Source organism: Paramormyrops kingsleyae, chromosome 1, assembly GCF_048594095.1.
Source record: "Paramormyrops kingsleyae isolate MSU_618 chromosome 1, PKINGS_0.4, whole genome shotgun sequence".
In the NCBI taxonomy this organism is placed as follows: domain Eukaryota; kingdom Metazoa; phylum Chordata; class Actinopteri; order Osteoglossiformes; family Mormyridae; genus Paramormyrops; species Paramormyrops kingsleyae.
In genome coordinates, this window is record NC_132797.1 from 6,283,587 (window position 1) to 6,300,192 (window position 16,606).

At 44.2% G+C, this 16,606-nt stretch overlaps 1 protein-coding gene and 1 long non-coding RNA gene across 2 annotated transcripts in view; one reads left to right on the forward strand and one right to left on the reverse strand.

The window, feature by feature from the left end:
- The window catches only part of LOC111833289 (voltage-dependent calcium channel subunit alpha-2/delta-1), a 107,555-nt gene extending 101,466 nt beyond the window's left edge, over nt 1–6,089 (reverse strand). The window contains exon 1 of the mRNA XM_023791427.2: nt 5,418–6,089. Coding sequence (XP_023647195.1) covers nt 5,418–5,506 — 89 coding nt within the window. The 5' untranslated portion in view covers nt 5,507–6,089. The remainder of the gene's footprint in view (nt 1–5,417) is intronic.
- A 2,250-nt stretch (nt 6,090–8,339) lies between these two features.
- On the forward strand, nt 8,340–13,468 carry LOC140578610 (uncharacterized). The gene is made up of 3 exons (XR_011982859.1): nt 8,340–8,653; nt 13,002–13,066; nt 13,384–13,468. It is a non-coding gene; the product is annotated as an uncharacterized lncRNA (long non-coding RNA).
- Nucleotides 13,469–16,606: the final 3,138 nt, after the last annotated feature.

Here is a 16,606-nt window from a genome sequence, read left to right on the forward strand (position 1 = left end):
ACTTCGTCTTTAACAAAAACAGCGTCACGCTACCATAAATCCTGCAAAACACAGTAAATAATTTGGCAAAAGTTTTGTTTCAAGGATACTGGCTTGACTTATAAGAAAGGACATTATTTACACATAGGATCTCCCTCATGGATTCTGGCTGTCTCCACAAATCTTTCTCCCTGGACCATGATGAAAGGTGAGCTTAATTCAATCTGATGTCAAGGTGAGCACCCCCCCCCCCCACCCCGACAAAAATCAGTGTCACCCACTCTGCCCTCCACCCAAAACCACACCTTCATGACCGCAGTCTCTCCATGTTGCCCAGCGTAACCCGACTGCGAGAAGATTTTTTATAATAAAGACATCATCCGCAGGTGAGACAGCCAAGACAGGCTCAACAAATCAAGAGCTTATCACCATGAGACTAACTGGCATTTTGCTGCATGAATAGTATTTCAAATAGTATTTTCCCAACAGGAAAATAAAGAACTATTTTAAACAAAGACACTCTTACTGTGTGACAGGCCTCAAACATTTAATAACTGTGGATCTGCTTCCAAGACCCAAAAGATAGACGACGAAACCCTAACTAGGGTTCACCAGGACTGAATGTGATGCGCGAATTCAAAAATGATTCTGAGCTCAGCACTTCATCACAATAAACCTTACTAGTCAAACCCACGCCCTGGGTTTTTTATGGTGTTGGTGGTGACAGATTTCACCTGTGCTCCAGGCGTGAGGCACTGTGAAGTCCTCTAACAGCAGTACTATGCCAGTACCGGCAAAGCGAGTACTCAGCCAGCTGCTGGGGATTCTCCAGGGATGCCAGGGAAGAAGGCGGAGCGCAGCGTAAACGTTTGTTTGGCAAACACCGGCTCGTTAAATGCGTGATGCATTGTAGTCGTGGCGATGCTCGTATGTGGCAACAAAACCCGCAGCCTCTCGCTCGACTTTTGAGATGATATTCATCTTTGCGTTGGTACCGAGATCGACGGGGCCCTGAGAGAAACATTTCTGCAACCGCCGTTGTACATTTGGCGAGGATACAGGACACAGGATACATGGGGGGTGGGCAATCCTTTAAATTTCCAGCAGCACATCAGACAGCTATATAAAGTGGAAAATGAATAAGATGCAGCCGCTGCTTAGATTGACAGCATTATCGACCAATCAGCGCCGAGGCTTCATTGATCACCGTTAAAACCGCTGAGCGTCTGCATCATTATTCCATGCAGCTGCGGTCGATCACGCTTTTTCAAAATTCCGACATTTGCAGGCAGGACAGCAAGGCGAAGTGAGGCCAAGCCCCACAGACGGATCGATGGGATCTATATTTCATTCACTGAAACTGGAGCGTCTGCAGGGAGGCCAGGGACCAACCGGAGAGCCAGGTAACGGCAGATCCCAGGTTGTCTTATCCCAAGATTCGTATTAAAAAAAAAGGCAAACCATTGACAAAAGAGCAAAAGTTCTGCACATTACTTCGCAGACGCTAAAGCATACCAAAACACGAGGTACACATTTTGTAAACCTCCTTGCTCAGACCACACCCTAGGAATAACTGCAGCAAATCAAAGATGGCCAGTAGCTTGGACTACCACTCATCCAGATTTTTCTGGGACTTCCCAGGAGTGGGAAAGAAAAATTTCATTCTGGTACACAGAATGTTCCTATCAATGTCCCAATCAAACAGACTTAAACCTTTGAAAAGGTGTTGCTACGTGCAATATTTTTCGTCAATGACTGGGTGTCCAGGATTTTACAGGACTGAGGTGGCAACCCCCTTCGCCTTGGATTTACGGCTCCCAGACTCTGCTTCACTGTGCCCTGCTCCTTCGCCCTTCTCTCGATCGCAAAAAATTGGACCTAACGCTACCCAGAGTCAGGATGAACAGTTGCTCCAAACTGGACAGGTATCACACATACGACTTGCACCAGTTTGGCCCCAACCCAGATATGCCTTTTTGAGGGTGGGGTTGATATGCTGGGAAAGAAAATACAGCCAGCACTAGGTGCACCTGGTACACCTTGCATTTCAGCATCTGTCAGCAAAACCAAGTGGCTTTTTTTTTTCTAAAGAGCTGGGGGGTATATTAATAATGAAGACTACCCCGACTTCTGTTGGAAGGCCTGTTTACCGATTCTGTGAAAATCTGCCTCTCCTCAAGACATACATCAGTTATTGCTATTAATACAGATTAAACGCATTAATGACATGCATTAACAACTTTCCTCACTGTCCTCTTCATGGAAACCATCGATCATAAGGGTCACGCTGCCTTCTGAAACGTGACAAAATATATAAAGAGATTACATGACGCAAATCTGGTCGTATGCTGCATAACTGAGACATACAAAGCGACGGCCTGACCCTCATCCCGTTTCCTGCCGTGTTCAAGGTGTGTTCCTCTCTGGTCGTCTGTAGTAAACCTATCTTCAGAGACGCATCTCAGCCTTCCTTAGTGACTCACCCAGCAGAGACATTCTTAGTACAGAGAGTCCTAAAATACACACCAAGTTTTGACAGTTTTATAAATGGGTAGGAGCATTTTTTTTTAACGCCTACCAGGGAGCTGCCAGGTTTACCTTTCCCTCTTCAGGCGCTATCGTTCCTGCGTCGCAAGAGAGAAATGCGACCAGTAAAGGCGGCCATCAGCCTGGATAAATGCGACTGATCCGGGGGTCACAACAACGACCCGACATCGGACTGTTCTCATTCATCAAAAAACACACGGTAGAACATCCTCAGAAGTCCAGGGCTGTGGGTTTGATTCCCATCGCTGCCTCGAGGTGAGGAGTGGGCATGACCTCCACATGTTTGTGTGGGAGTCCTCCCTCGGCCCAGGAACATGTGGTTAGCTGGTTCTGTGCTCATGGCGTGTGACTGTGTGCTGTGATGGACTGGCACCCATTCAGGATGCCTTACTGTTCCTGTCCAATCTGAGTCTATTTGTATAGAGGTACTTTTTTGGCAGTTAAAGGAAATGGACTAATACTGTAGATTGTTGGATGCACATGCAAGTGCCAGCTCATGTCTCCATCACTTGAGATCACTCATTCATATACAGTACACCTACACAGGAGGCTGCCACCCCATCACCCCATATCATGTTGTTTATGTACATATGTTTTTTTTCCAGAGACAAGTACACCATTCCTTTCTTGCTTACTCCTTTCACAGTTAACTAGGCAGATATCTGCTGACTGGCATCCTGTCAAGGTTGTTGCCCCAGGCTGTGAGTGCCCCCCCCCCCCAACCTGACCTGGATAAGCGTTTAGTAGATGGATGGACGGATGGAAACCTGCTGAAACACCCACAGAAATATGCTGAAACAGAAGCCAGAGGTGATTTTTCTGAGACCTAACACCAGCACCCGACATAAAATGTAAATATGCAGGCTTCTTGACCCCAGGATGAGCTCCTACTCTGCTCTACACTGGAGGTCCCTTCCAAGCCAGCTGGCCCGAGCCCATCATAGCTGGCTTCCTTCCACCGGCACCCACAGATCCAAGACCCTGAGCCAGCCTGCGATGAACGACGCCTGAGGACCGCTGAGCGGTGTCCGTGGTGACTGGGACGCTGACCAGAATTGCAGGAGGCGGGACAGCCAGCGTGAGGCTGAGCCTTTGACCCAATGAAGATGGGGGGGCAGCAGTGGCCACACAGGTGACCGGCCTCATGAGGCTGGACCTCAGCAAGAGGGCAGGAGTCACACCGCAAAGGGCATGGCTTGTGTCAGATCCCCGAAATGATAAACTGTAATGGAGAGGTGGATTACAAAGGCTGCACTGCAGCAAGATGAAAGAAGGGGGCGCCGTGTGCAAAGCAAGATGCTGTGCCCAGGTGGACCCCTCCTGTTGTCACCCTTCTTGGCATCACCGAGGAGATTACAGCACCGTATCCGTGTCACGAACAACGTTATGGCTGGGGCGCTAATGACGCCAAGCGCAGGGAACAAGCAGTCCAATCAGTGTGCAGATACCATGAAGATTCCAGATCTTTCCGGCACGCTGGACAGTCATCTTCTGACTGCTGATTTCTGAGGCAGATCACCAATCAGGACCCTTTGACTTTTTATCTCAGAATCACCGTTTTAAGAAACACAATATCTAAGAGCCGTAAAATGCGTCCGAAACTTTGTTCCCCTCCCCCGCATAGTAAACACCTGCTCTCCCAGAGGGGGCTCTCACCAATGCACTGATTGGTCATACATCAGATTTCACAAACAAAAAGACGCCTGGTTTGGTCCAGCAGAATTAATTAGTCGCCAACTCCCCCCCATGCCCAATCGCCACAGACATACAAATTACTCACTGATGGGAGAAGCACAGTGATCATAACCCTCAGACAGGCATGGATAACAGAGAACAATCTAGACACTCAAACCTGCCCAAAATCAAAATCCAAACTGAATCCGAATGAATTTGTGACAAAACAGCTGATTACAGATACATTACAGCACCAATGTTTCCTTATTTCAATAATGGGTGGATTAGGGAAAGTACGATGTACTTTCATCCAAAAAGGCAAAATTCACAAAAATGTATTTTCCTATAGGTATGGTGTCAGTGCAGACAATTATTTATCTGCTGACGCAATTAAAGGTGATTATCTGTTTCAATCGATGACATGTACTGTGATTATCAGCTCACTTAAGCAGACAATTTTACAATAAAAAAATATGAAAAGCTGTAACAACACTGATGACATTTTGTTACTATTCCATTGCAGTTTCAGTACCATTCATCTTATTAATTTTCACTTTTGTCCTATTTTCATTGCTATGCGACATATCTGGAATTGCACTGTCAGATACCGAATCACACGGCTTATTTAAAAAGGGCGATACACGCTTGCAACAAGTTGAAGACACTGTGACCGTAAAGACACCCAAGTTTATGTCTGATGATGTAAGGTCACTTTATTCTAACGCTGTGATTTCATAAGCACTGAGTGTTATTTCATTCGCTATAGCTACCCAACAATCACATAACGGAAGTAAAATAGGCTACCAGAGACGTTAGACACATTACGCTGGATGTTACTGAAAAAAGCCTCAAGTCTGGTATCTGCTATATGAACAAAGCGTTACAAGCGAAAGTTACCTGCAAACGAAGGCGCTTCTGATTAAAGTAGTTAACTAATGCGCTCATATGGCGTTCTGTCAGTTAAACCGGTGTTTACACACGCCGTGTTCACAATAAGCGAAACAATGGGGCCGTCATTAAAAAGATATTTTATCCCGATCGAGTTCCGCATCCCCATCATCCCAGGCTGCGTTAATACGCCCTGACGGAGACCAACGCGTTCCCAGTTCATCCCCAGCCGCACGGACCTGTGGCAAAGCCTTTAACAAACATCTGGGATACACAGACTGGGGTCTCTCCAACACCAACCCACCCCACCCGGGATGCTCCTTACTTACATAGCTGGTGTAGGAAACTGTGCTGAGGAAAGGCGACTGAGAGCCACAAGGAGCAGCAGCGCGGCCACAGAAATCCTACAAGTATCCATGGCTGTCGGTGGGATCCCACGCAGAGCGCAGTACGCCCCGATCCCGGCAGGAAAAACGCGTCCACCTCCCGTAACCACACTTCGCTGCCCCCGCTAGCTCGTCTGATCCGCCGCCATCGAGGCTACTTTGAATCAAATGTCAGCTGGCTTTTTATCGTTTGCTTTTCGTCTTCACCGCCGCCTTTCCGATTTCCATGCGAGGGACCCGGCGTCAAGATTTGGCGGCTGATCTCCTTATCTCTCCAACCTCTGCAACGGGAAGCCCATCTGAGACAGCGGCGGATCAGTTTGCATGGGTACCTCCACCCCCCTTCGGCTGATGATGTTCAAGCACTCCCTTCCATACAAGGAAGAGAGAGCGGCTCCGCAAGTCCGTACGAGCGCCGCCTTATCTGATACAGCACCTCAGCCTCCTGTACAAAAACGTCGGCAAACTTGGAGGTGAGAAAAACAAGTAAATCTCCCTTCCTCCTTCCCTTCCGACGGGCACTGTACGTTAATACATCGTTCGAATAATCTTTAAATGACATTTACGTGCTGCAAGAAAGCCCCTAATTTAGGGTAAGATGTGCGGCTTTCGCTTTTATATTTATAGGGCTGGGGAGGGTGAGTGGGAGGAGACAATTTGTCGTCAAACTATAATGAATGCAGTGAGTTACTCTGAATGAAATTAATTTTAAGTCACAGGTGTCAGGCTCTTTTTTTGCATCGCTGCCTCACTCGAGAACATTATGAAGTCCTCGCGATTAGTATAACAGTAGTAGGATATTACTAAAAACGCCGTGGTCCATTCTCGCAGAGTAATATTTTTACGCTGAGTCAATAAAATGAGAAAGTGTGACATCCACTATACTCAGCTGAATCCTCACACGGCGACATCAAACACCAACACGCAAATAAAAAACGGGGTCGGCTACGGTATCTCACACTTTGAAATGCTTATAAAACAGAAATTAACTACACATTTAAGATATCAGGCACAGATCATTATTGATATTTCAATTAATACTATGTATGATTGTTATGTTTTACACAAGTAGGGCCATATAATATTTTCACAGAAAAAAATATTAAATCCAAAAAATTACTCATTAATGTTTACACCAGTCTTTCATCCGAGGCCACAGACAAAAAAAGAGAAAAAAACCGTAGGAATAACACTCACATTATATCTAAAACATTGCCAGCAGACTCCTTATTAAACAAAAATATTTTTCATTAGAAATAGGTAATAATAATGCACAGGCCTATTGCCTGTCAGATCCACTGGGAGGTGAACTGGGCAAGGAGAGCTCACCTTTTCAGCCACTGGTGACACACACCAGAAATACTATTTCAATACAAATTCTGTGTGTGCTCTTTGCTTGACAAATACCAGATTTCAGTGTCTGACTTGCTGAATAATCATATGCCTTTGCTGGGATCTCAGGACTCAAGGCCCATTAGACAGAGGTACGCTCTCAAACACTTTCTGAATTTCACAGCCTCTGCATGAACAGGAAGGTGCCATTAGCCCTATAGGTACCTCTTGAGGACTCTGTGCATAATAGGTGTATAATTCTACCCAGACCAGTGAGAGATGCTCCTGACATCTGTGGACACATTTTAGCGATTGTGAATGACTATACTGGAAATTGCACTGCCAAAAGTCTCGCAATGTAAATATCTGGCATTTAAACCACTAAACCAGTGCAATGAATAATGGCAATAAAAACAGGAGGACTTACAAAACTAAATATACCAGGTTTACAGTTACATTATATTGTCCGCATCTACAAAGGTAGAATATTAAGTGGCGATAGGTAACGAAGAAAACTGGTGAACATAACATAGGGTACTTAGAGGATCACGCAGATCATATATATTCGTAATCCTATGTATCATGTACGCTGTATTAACGCTGCATAACTAACAACTTCAATAAAAAAAAATGAAAACGTCACAGGGTATGGTGCTGACCTCATGCCGACTGCTTTTACGTCAATCACAAAATGCTTTGATTATTGAAATCGAGAACAGCGCCCCGGGGACACACCATCTGGGCAAAGTGGAAAGTTAAAGAAAGATCGGTCGGTCCGCGCGACACCCGGCTAGATGGCGCTCTGTCATGGTCGGGCGGGGTTAGCAGGTGGGGGCGGTATTTCAATAGCTTTATTGCTGTGTGAGAGAAGTCATATATTTGTGTTACTCGTATTTTGTACTGTTTTTAATTAAAAACTTACATGTAATTTGGTACTATAGAAAGTCAAATGCATGTGAATGCAAACACAACTGTTGTTCAACTAATTTCATAAGTATTATGTAAATATATGTAAACCTCTAACATTACTGATTTACAAACAAGACATTCTGCACAGCTCTAACCTGGAAGCGGATACGGTAATTAGGCCTATGTAATGTAATTATACGCACGCGCGCGCGCACACGCACACAGAAACGACCGACTTGTTGGAATGTGTAGCCAAATTATTTTCTTAGATAATCCGTTTAGGGAAGAGCTCTGAGTTAAGTGGGACAAATCTGGTTCACCGACAATATTACAGTTGTTTTATTACCTCTGAAAAAAATGACGTTTGGTACTTTCAATCTAAATCTGAATTAAAACAGATTATAGTATGGGACAACTGTGCACGCTGAATCCTTAACCTGTGAAGGTCAATCGACCCGGAAACATGGACCCATGAAGCATGCACTTAAGCAGATTAACGCACGCAATGAACAATCACGTCGGGAATGATGTGTTCTTGGGCGCGGCCAGCTCTGCGGGCGGCCCCGGAGCGCCTGTTTCTGTATCTGTCGAGCAGCAAATCACACAAGTCTGTAAAATAGCAGAAAATTTAAGATCGAAAAATCCACCTGTTTGCATTGGAAGCGAAGGCTCCGGGATTTTATGGGGTTACTAACTCACTCCTTTAATCGCAATTTACGACAATTTACCGCAGTCTCTCCCCAAAGCTACGGGCACGGGAACATCAAAGGAGCCTGCATTGTGCTCCGCTAAATCAATGACGAAGTATTAATCCTTTCATGATACCCCTAATCTAAATTTCTAACAGCCCTCTTCAGATTATTGAAAACGTTGAAAAAGTAAGATGATACAAAGGACGACGTTTCAGACTTTGCATCATCATGACAACGGTGACTAAGGTAAATCCCATTCATTTAATCAACGTGCCATTTAAGATTAGCCTAGGCATATATATAATGCAGATAGCCTACTTCATTTGGTAATAACTAACTTGTGTATATATATATATATATATATATATATATATATATATATATATATATATATATATATACACTGTATGAGAGAGAGAGAGAACACCACTGTTTTGGTGTGCGCCTATTAACTCATTTTTAATTAATTTTCATTAACTTTTCAATTCATGCAATTAGGCATTCTGTGGGCCTACTTTAGCATATACAAGAACAGCTTTAATGTAATATGCATTAAGCAGATACCGAATGGAGTTGCCCATAATTCATTCAGCCCAAGGCCCTGGCGACAGCATTTATAACCATACTGTAAAACGGAAGCCGTAAGGAGGACACCTTAGACGGCCCAGTAAGCCGCGACTACGACACTCTCCATTCATTTTCCCACTGTACGTTCTTAAAAGATACCAAAATAGGGAGATTAGACCCGATTTCATTTTATTTCAATTTTTGCCAAACGCACCGAGAATCCGTGCCTGTCGTATAAGGCGTGCTGAATGCACTTTCACGGCCGACGATTTAATTAAATAAAGAACGAGGCGGAGGCAGGTGGAGCTGGTCCGGGGTGGGGGGGATTTTTTAGTTGTTGCCTAGCGACGGCACACTGCCTCCTCACAACAGCGCGCGCACCTCGGAGACCCGCGGATGCTGATGCAGCCGCCGCCGCCACGCAGGTGGAGCGAGACGCTCGCAGGAAGCATGAATTAAAACAGGCAAAGATCACAGTTTTACTGTGACTGGGGTGACCGAGAGGCCGCAGCCATGGTTAAAAATACCCGGCATTGAGTTTGCCTGGACAGTACGATTTCAGTGCGCCGTCCGTCTAATGGTGGAAAAGGATGTGGAAGTTTATGACCTGAAAACGCATTAGTAAGATAAACTTACCAAAGGACAAAGGCTAAGGCTATAAGAGGATCACTACAGCAGAAAGATTTTGTGTAAATGGGAATATAAAGAAACTAACAGGGGCTTTAATATGCAGAACAAATGGAAAATACAAAATTGCATCACGTTACTAAAAATTAACCTTATAAACACATGGATGGAAAATACATTTCCTGACCACAAAGCGATTTGTATTTTATTATTACATTTTTGATTCAGTTCTGTATAAAAAGCTGCAGGCTTTTGTGAATAGAATAATACTTTTTAGGATAACAAAGCTGGCAGTTCTTGGCTTTCCCGTTCAGCGTGCCTCGGGGGGACCTTTGTCTGATTTTAACTTTAGGCTAAGCCATGTGAATTACTTTATATGTAAAACATTACACTTACAAAGATCGTACATTTCAAGGCCAGGAAAAGCCTTTAAATTGGCATTTATGTACAAATTAATATAAATTCACAGATTCCTTAAAAGATGAGTATCGCCTATAAATTTAAGGGGAAAAAAAATGCTTTTTAGGTTTTTTTTTTTTTTTTTATCCACTCAGTTCTCTGGCTAAAAACCGTGCAAAAAGTCTTTGGTCATTTGCTTTTTAGCAAGAATGTTTCCATGACAACAAGTTATTTTTAAAAAATATATTGAAAGTGAAATAACGGTGTCCATTTGGCAATTCGGATCTGCAAAATAAAGTGTGATGCAAAGATAATCATTTATACCAAGCATTAGGTCTGGATGAAAAAATAAATAAAATACAAAATAAAACTGAACAGAATATGAGTGACACAAAATGAATGCAGGGGGTGGGTGTGTGGGGGGGCTGATGAACAAGGAAGTGGGCCATATTCAAGCGTAATTTCACATCTGCTGGGCACACCTTTTTCCCTAAAGCATTCTTAAAACAATACCCCATACAAGCACATGAGAGCATCTATGCAACCACGTAAATCATAGAGTGTAAATTATTCATTTTAAAAACCACTAATTACACAGATACGTGAGGCTAAACATAAAAACCTTTCAAAATGATCTTACAAAGGCAACCACACCTTTATGACTGAAGACAAAAACGGCCGCATGCTCATTTATGAAACCGTAAACAACCGTAAAGTTCTCCGAAGACTGCCGTTTCTAAGGAAAGTCCTTTAAACGTGAGTTTATTAGTTTGACGCAGGTTACCTGGGTTTGTGACAGGTCAGTGCCACTGTATTGCTAAAAGCATGACGTAACCCAGAAAGGTAGCCCTTCCCGCTCTTACGAGAAACGTGAGAACCACTTTCCGTCAAAATGAACAGGGGAAAAAGCGTAACAAGATGGGAGCAGGCAAACATCAGTAGCCCCTCCACCCCTGTCCCTCCCCCAACCCCCCCGTGGCCTGTAACTGTGTCCCACAGGGTTCTCTGGGCTGAGGAATCGCCACATGTGCACAGACGTAATGGAGAGCACATCTCTTCTGTGACGATACATTGTATTGAATCGGTTTATCCAAGTGTTTTCCGATAACTGAAGAGACTAAATGTGGCGGCAGCAGGTGCTCCACATCAAAGACGATCACGTTCGGATGGAAACACAATGCAGCGCAAGTCCTGCTAAGCATCTGCTACGCTAATGACATGTGGCCCACAAATTATACCATGCTAACCCTATCAATCTTACAGTGGGAGGGTAACTGGGCCGCTCAACTCACCCTAACACCACTCACAAACATTGGCTACTTGTAACACAGGTGTGTGTGTGTGTGTGTGTGTGTGCGTGTGTGTGTTGGGGTCCTGAACTGCTGGTGATGTAGAGCAGAAAGAAGCAGAGGTCCTGTTAAGCATGTCTGGTCGCTGTCACTACAGGACGATAAAAACGCAAGCTTGTAAAGCCGCTGCTGTAATAAACGATAGCGTACATTCTCTTAAGCGCACAAGCGTTAGTAATGAGCCAGCCTTAGCAACAGAGAGTAAACAGATACAACGACAACGTGGGAGCGTCAACTATACGAGCATCTCCGTGATGAGAATCTTACGCTCTCTGTACTCCCTGCGACCCCCATACTAGCAGAGTACGTCTCACTACATAATTAAGATTTAATAAATAAATGATACTTCCAGATCCATTTATATTCTAGCCCACGTTTTTAATTAAGAATTCATAAACAAAAAGCCGTCCCTCATATAATGAGCATTATGTTAACATAAAGCAATTCCATTTTTTTTTTTAAAAAAAGGATAAAAATTTTAATCTGAATGAATTATGAGTAAATGAATGGGATGCCAGCATACAGAAAGCAAGGCATCGCAAAGAAAATTAAATCATTTTCTTAAATCATAAACCATTTAAAATCATAAACCTTTTTATTATGCAACGCCTCGGAGACATTGCTGTTGGAAAATAAGAATCATAGTATTTTATCACCCATCATAACCACTTAACCTGTCTGAGATCATGGGAAGCTTGGATCGCATCCCAGGAATCACAGGGCATAAGGCAGAGGGGGCACCCAGTCAGGGATGCCACCCAGCCGCTGGGCACTCGCTCACACTGTGTGTAATTTAGAGCCACCAGTTCATGTAACCACATGTTTTTGGACTGCGGGGGGAAACCCATGAGAGAGATTTTCCTCCCCCCACTTTTAATCATGTACAAGTATCACTTCTAAAAGAATGGGTCTAGCAGCAGAAATGTGCCACCTAGAGGTGAGGATATTCAGCTGTATTGTGTGATTGATTCACTTTTGGGGGGGTGGGGGTGTGTGGCTCAGTGGGATAGGCTACTGGGATCAGAAGGTCAGCAGTTCAAATCCTAGTGTCAGCAGAGTGGCTTCACCGTCAGACCCTGGAGCAAGGCCCTACCTGCTCCAGTGGCTGTCTGTGACGCACATGTTTGGAAGAACAGCAATAAATCTCATACAGGAACCTGCACAAACTCAACTGGCTTGAACCATAACCAATACAATGACAGGCCTCCCTTCCTGTGAAGGAAGAGTAAAGAGTGTACTGATTACATGACAGCCCAAGTCCCAGATACTGTGACAGGTTCTCAGAAGAACAGGACATTACGGAGATACGTGGAACTTCAGAGGAGTCATCTCTCACAAAGTCAATGCTAAATCAATCACCGCTTGGGCGGTGAATCACGAATATGCCAGATCTTGTTTGCAGAGGCACAGAAATATAGGAAGAGCAATGGAAATTGTTCCAAAACAGCTTTGATATAAACCCATTGAATGCACTAAGCAGAGGCACACTGTTTGTGAAATGAACAGATAGAAAGTCTGATTCATCTCGTTACATAATAGACTGTCCCCTCTGGCCAAACTAAGTACCAAGTACATCTAGTTTTTCTTATTACAAAATTGCAAAATATAAAAAGTAAGAAAAAACTGTTGTTTTCTTTTTCTGTTTGGAACAGATGGCATGTGGTTCGAGCTACAACCAGAGCCCGTTAAAGACGAGACAAAAATTGCCACTACACAGGTACTGCCAATGGCATAATTTATCATCTCCATCCTAATGCCATCCTTCTGGGGATATCACATGCATCTGTCCCTGCATGTGAGATCAGGCTGAAATCGGAAAAAATGAACCATCCTCTCTGTGTAGTCAAACCTTCCCCGTAGAATATAGAACAGTCGCCCCCTGCTGGACTGCTTCTAACCCCACAATGTCAACCCAGAAACATAAAAACCTCTTCCAATGTAAATATTGATGAATAGACCATAAACCATTTATCTCGGACTAACATGCAGCAGCCGCTCGCAGCTTTTTAATACTGTCCATTGTTTTTTTTATAGGCCGACAAGAGTTTGATATTTTTAAAGCTGGAAGATGATCACAAAGACTATAACGAATGAAAAAAACTGTATTGCGATAGTCAACACACAGGCGAATTGCTTTCAAATACAAATTTTGAAAACTGAATCCCAAAGCATAACGTCGTCATCTGGTGTACTGTCATATGACACTTTGTACCCAAGAAGCCTTTTATTTTAGGGAACGTCCTAAACTTCACTTAACCTTTCCGGCTTTTATATTAACTTCAGCTTCTGAATTATGATTCCAAGAATGGCTGCTTAAACGTATTTCTTCACAAGCTACTGAGCGGCAGGCGGTTCAGATTAGATCAGTCCTACACCTATTTTATGCAGCCTGAGAACTTTAGATCTGCTATATGGTGTCACATTTCACACTGGCTTTTAAAAAGGAACAGGCTGGCTGCGACTGTATAGCCGCGTCTCAGATTATCCGAAGCGGCTTACGTAAAGCAGATTACAGTTTTACACATTAACCCGCGGCGCGGGCGAGCAGGCGGTCACCAGTGGAAAGAGGAGGTTAAATGAGCGCCGGGGCACCAAGGAGCAGAAGGAGTTCCGGCAGGAAGCGGTGGAACGTGGGCAGAGGTCTAGTTCCCAGTCCCACGGGGTCAAACCCCTCTGCCAGTCACATGATCACTGCACTGTCCTCCATCACTGCACCCAAGCAGAAAAACGCCTCCTCAACCGATGCCAAGTGCTAAGACGCCGCGTGCGAAGACGATCTCCAGGGGCGAACACGGCTTTCTGGCTGAGCAGCACTCCCCCCCCCCCCCCCACGGAAGGCCAAGGCCACCCAAAGCAGTCAGGAGGCCTTTTATAAACATGCCGTACGCAAACCTGAAATACAGCTCCGGATAAACATCCCACTTCAGCGTTACGGACCCAGGCAGCCGCATCTCCTCGAAGAGAAATGTAACCTTCCTTACACTCACCGCACTAAAAAACTGCCTTGCTTTGCAGTTTTAGTGATAAGCCTGCTTACCAGACATTAATTACGGAGGACTCAAAGAATAATACAACCCACTTTTGTTTTGAAAGGGATATAATTTAGAGATGATTTAAAATGTATATTTCGCTGACTGTAATGAAATGCTCAGCGAAGCAGTCATAGGTTAACACACTATTCACATTGATGCTAATGCAGCATAATGTAGCAGAGCGCAGTCGGGGAAGGCAGGCGTGGTCAGAGCCCCCAGTGATGTCATAATGGTGACATAACCAGGCAGGGGTGGCGCCCAGATGGCTTAGAGTCGCACGAGCTCGCAACATGCAAGAGGTCTGACTGGACCCAGTCCAGTATCCATTCTCTTCCAGTGGCCATATTGCGCTTCTGTGATGCATGTGTGGTTGCTACCCTTCGCTACATCGGTTACATTTCAGCATTAGTTAAAGCTCGATCCCTCGGAGGAGTGTGCAGACGTAATTCATGATTATCCCCTTAGGCTCCGGACCCCCCGCGACCCTGAAAAGGACTAGCGGTTACAGAAAATGGATGGATGGATGATCCATCCCCTTTTAACTAATGTCTTGAAGCATGTCGACGCGAATCTGTCCAGTTTATCCTTTTCACATTTTGGCCTCCAACGCAGCAGATGTTACTAAGAAATACACCGGAGATTGAAAACCACAATTTTAACGAAACCCATAAATAGACCAGTTATACTTAAAAGGTGCTGAAGGAGCCCCATGTAGCTCATGTGATCCTAGTGGGCTGCAGCCGTATTCCCTCAGTCCACAGGGCATGTACGGCTGTGAGTGCATACGTGCCGTTGAAGAGTGAGGTGCATCACTCAGCATTGTAATATACCTGTAAATACACCTCGCGCAGTATTATTAAGATCCCAGATCTGACATTGACAAATGACTAAACTGAAAAGCGGAGCAGGGTCCTCTGTCATTTGTACCCATTGAGACAGGAGAAATTGATCACGCATAAGCTTAATTTTAAGAGCATGATGAACCAAATGTGGAAGGGAAACAGCGTTTTACTTAAATAAATGTCAAAAGGAAGAACACCTCATATTGAATTTCATCCTCGCGATAAATAGGCAGTCAAAGGTACCAGAGTTACTCGCGGATATCGAAGCCATACCAAATCACATATATGTATGTCTATAAAAAGCATAAAAGCCCACATAAGAAGTTGAATAGTAAGATTAATCACAAACAGCATTTCGGGGGAAAAAACCATCTAAGGCAAGGCGGATAGATAAGAAGTCTGGTCTCGACGGGCAGAGGAAAAACAAAGCAGAAAGTCACTCTTTAAGTGGCTTTTTGCCACAACACAGACAGCAAACTTTCGCAGTCTGCAAAGCAGGAAGGGGCGTCTACTTAAAATGGGTTTCATATGTTGTAAAGGGGAAAAGATGTTTTACTGTTTCGTCTGCGTTTGGCCCTTTACCACCTGGAAAACAAACGTCAAGAAAGGCCCAAAGAAGCAGATTTCGTTCGGGGCGTAGAGGTGGTGATAATGCATGCCGGGGAGACCTCGCATCTGCAAAAGATGATCTGGAATGTTTTCTTTCAAACCGTTTGATTTTACGCAGAAAAATTACTTTTAATCATTGTTGTTAGACGGACAGTGATAATAACAGAAGAGATTTTTTTGTAGTGTTGGTTGCTGTTAGGGGCATTCAAACATATACCTTTCTGTTTAAGTATCTGGATTCTGTTTTAAAAAATAGAAGCTTGGTGGCTTTGTGGCGCCCCCTGCTGCCAACATCGAAAATTTTTATAAATCTCACAACGTCGTCCGCCTTAGGCCAAGACTGTTATTATTTTGCATTATTTAAACCAAAGTTAACATACATTATGGGATTCTGGGTACATCAGTCACTAAAGTGCCTCAAAAATACCCTGCTTGCTCAGGATATGAGCATCATCTAAGGCACCAGCATAGATTCCAGGTAGGAGCATCATCCCATTTTCGACGCGATGGAGGAATCCGGCTCAGAATAAAGAGCAGGGCCAGCTTGAGGACCGGGTCAGCTTGACTGAGCTTTGGCTCGGCTGTAAGAGCGGAGCTGGTTTCCTTCCAGCGAACCCAATCCATCACAGTCTGCAGAAGCATGTTACACGCAATCCAGCCAGGACACAGAGATTAACGTAAAGCCTCCCTGAGTTTACATTCACATATTAGTCTTCCTGTTATGTGCAAATCAAGAACCGCAAGTACTGGCCACAGAACACAAATACCACACTA